The 3,131-nt window shown below is 38.0% G+C and overlaps 1 protein-coding gene across 1 annotated transcript; it reads right to left on the bottom strand.

Annotated features, from left to right (window-relative positions):
• Positions 1-46: 46 nt before the first annotated feature.
• Positions 47-1,902, bottom strand: LOC104954448 (4-aminobutyrate aminotransferase, mitochondrial-like). Its single transcript, XM_010781551.1, has 3 exons — positions 1,893-1,902; positions 1,432-1,580; positions 47-265 (listed from the first exon to the last, which is right to left on the bottom strand). The coding sequence occupies exons 1-3, from the start codon at positions 1,900-1,902 to the stop codon at positions 62-64; spliced, it is 363 nt and encodes a 120-aa protein (XP_010779853.1). The 3' UTR covers positions 47-61.
• Positions 1,903-3,131: the final 1,229 nt, after the last annotated feature.

The following is a 3,131-nucleotide window of genomic DNA, read 5'->3' as shown; positions in this document are numbered from 1 at the left end:
AATATTTGCCTTCATGGAAACATCTGGACACATCTCTCAAAGTGTCTGAGTCATAAGAAGCTCAACCATCACAGTCACAAGTCAAGTCCTTTATAGATCTGTTGCTATAGTGATGAGTGTTTGTTACCTTGCGTGCGATGTCGCGGAGTCCCCTGAAGAAGTCAGAGGAGGCGTGGTTATCTCCACCTTCAGCCTGGATGGGTTCGATCACAACCCCAGCCACAGGCTTCCCCTTCTGCCTCCACTTCACGATCAGATCCTCCACCTTTAATATTATTATTATATGATTATACATTTTATATACATTTAACAAGCAGCTACCTTATACATGTAATGTGTGTATAATGCATATTGGCCATACATAAAATAAGATAAAATGTACTTTATTGATCCCGAATTGGGAAATATTTTCGTTGCAGCAGCATAAAAAAAACAAGCCATTACACATAATCAGAATTTAAAAGAGTAGAAATAAACAATTCTAAAATATAAACATCTCAAAATATAAATAAGCCGGCATTAGATAATAGAACAAATACAGTTAACCGTGATTTTATGTGATAAGACACAATCCCTGGAGTGGTGCTGAACTTATTTGTTGATTGTAATGTTGGTGGACAGAACAAATTTCAAAGTTGGACAGAGTTGTCTTTGGATTTGAATCGTTTTTTTAACTGTTCGCCAGACACACTAAACCTGGAAACTTGTGCATAGCAATGGAGCACCAGGAGGGGGCAGAGTTACCTGTCAGAGATCTGTGTCATGCACTTCTGTCAGATCCAGTTTGGGTATATATGACAGCTTTACGTCATATAGTTTAAAGTGAATACACACTTTGATTATATTGAGAAATCAAATGAGACAAGCTGCTCCTTTTCCTGTTTTCATTTGACATAAGGCCAGATGACATTCATTCAAAAACAAATAATATTTTAACAGGCTAGTAACTGCACAAAGCTATAGCACTATGTGCTGATAAACATATATATTTAATGAAAATAAGCATGCATGGAACACTGCTCCACACACTGTACTGTCAACCTAAAGTAATGTAGCTTTCTAATGTCTCCTTCCACAGATATCACTGCTCAACATCACTTTTTTTTTTTTAAGCTAGTTGCGATTGCATCTATAAGTGGTGAGCAGAGAGCAGCAGCATTTTATATGAGTTGGTACGATATTTGGTATGATTTTTTTTCTTATAAAGATTGAAATAAAATACTGAGATATTTATGTGAATAAAATATTCTAACATTTAAATGAAAGTTGCCATTTTTTAACACGGCCTTGTAACAAATGTGTTCTTTATGGAGAATGTATATATGATTTAAACACACACACACACACACACACACACACACACACACACACACACACACACACACACACACACACACACACACACACACACACACACACACACACACACACCTCCTCCAGACAGCGAGCCTCTTCATGTGCGTTCTCTCTGGTAAATTCTTCCAGCGGGTACTCAAGCCTAGGAAACGGAGCGATCGGCCAATCAAATGACGGCACATCCAGCTTGTGGATTGCTTTGGAGTGGGTCGTTGCCAAGCAACCTTAACAAGGTAAAATCATAGTGTTAGCCATGAATCTATGATGCTGCAATAATAACTCCACCTTTTCATTTGAATGCATGTATAATGTGAGTGTTTCAGGTGTGCTCCAAGTATATAACTAGCAATGATACATCTATAGAGCAAAATCCTCCCATCCTTTTTAATGTGAAACATCTACAGGAAGTGTGGGGTTTAGTTTACAACCCATAGAAAAATCAGCCAAAGGAGAATTGACTAAAACACATTTCAGATTATTTCTGAGCGTCACAAAGGTGAGTATTACAGGACCTGATGGAGTGATGGTCACTTTACCGAGCTCCATTCTCTAAAATCACCCCGAGAAATATGGTTGAAAGCTCTGAATAAGCTACAAGTACACCTGTGAGCTGATATTATTGTGATATATATAAATATTGTAGGAGTTAATCTTATGGGGCCTTGTATCCTCATGATCCGGTTGCTAAATTATGTATTTTCTACTTGGTGACATTGTGACGTTAATGACTCTCTGTGTCTGTGGAAGCTGTCACATGTTTTTAAAGGAAGGTCTCACCATAATCAGAAGAATAACTTGTACACTGAGGGTCACTGCAATATAGCCGAGAATATTAGTATACAGCACCAGACATCAAGATCAAGTGTGTTCCTGTTTTGCTAGTTCCAGATATGCTGGTAGAAACAATTCCCCACAGTATGGAAATATGCAGGTGATGTTTTACATATGTATATTTTTGGATATTTGCATAAGGCAAATCAGAGCTTGCACACCCTGACACTGATTTTCCTCTCCTGCCCCCTTCAATGGGTGACATCAACTCTTGAACATGACACTACTGTGAACCTTGCTTTACAAAGTGTGTGAAGCTGTTATTTGATGAACATGCCAGCAAGAAAGACAACAATCATATAAAGTGAGGCTGAAACCACATCTCTGTACCCTGTCTGCACATGTGTGTGCTCTGATCATTGCTGTTTCAAAACCAGAAGCATTATTGATGTGAAATACACATATATAGAGAACCAGTGGGGAGGAAATATTCAAAGGAAAAACGGCATTAATGTAATTTATGAGAAGAAATACTGAAGATTCCTTGATATTAAACTGTCATAAATTCGAAAGTGAAAACTAAATATTTCTCACAGATAGATGTCACAAATATAAGACAAATATTTTAATTCAGTTTGGAAGCTGAAAAATCTAAAAGAAAAACAATAGCCATAATCTTAAAGGTTCCATGTCATGGCCATTTCTACTGATCATAATTCCATTGTTGAGGTCTACTAGAATATATTTACATTGTTCAATTTTCCAAACTCACATTGGTTTCTCATACAGCATCTCTGTATAGTATGTGTATTCACTCTCTGTCCTAAAGGCTTGTTGGAGCCTCCTGCCCCCCACTCCCTGTGAGCCCACTGTGCTCTGATTGGTCAGCTTGCCCACTCTGTTCTGATGAGTCCACCACCGTTACAGCGGAACATCAGTGATTATGTGTTACAATGGCGTTTGTTAGCAACCAGAAAATGACACCAGCAATGACAAACAGATGA

This window comes from Notothenia coriiceps, unplaced genomic scaffold, assembly GCF_000735185.1.
Source record: "Notothenia coriiceps isolate Sejong01 unplaced genomic scaffold, NC01 NC01_scaffold00023324, whole genome shotgun sequence".
Taxonomy (NCBI): Eukaryota; Metazoa; Chordata; class Actinopteri; order Perciformes; family Nototheniidae; genus Notothenia; species Notothenia coriiceps.
Note: the sequence above shows the minus strand (reverse complement) of the source record. Positions and strands in the feature narration are given on the sequence as shown.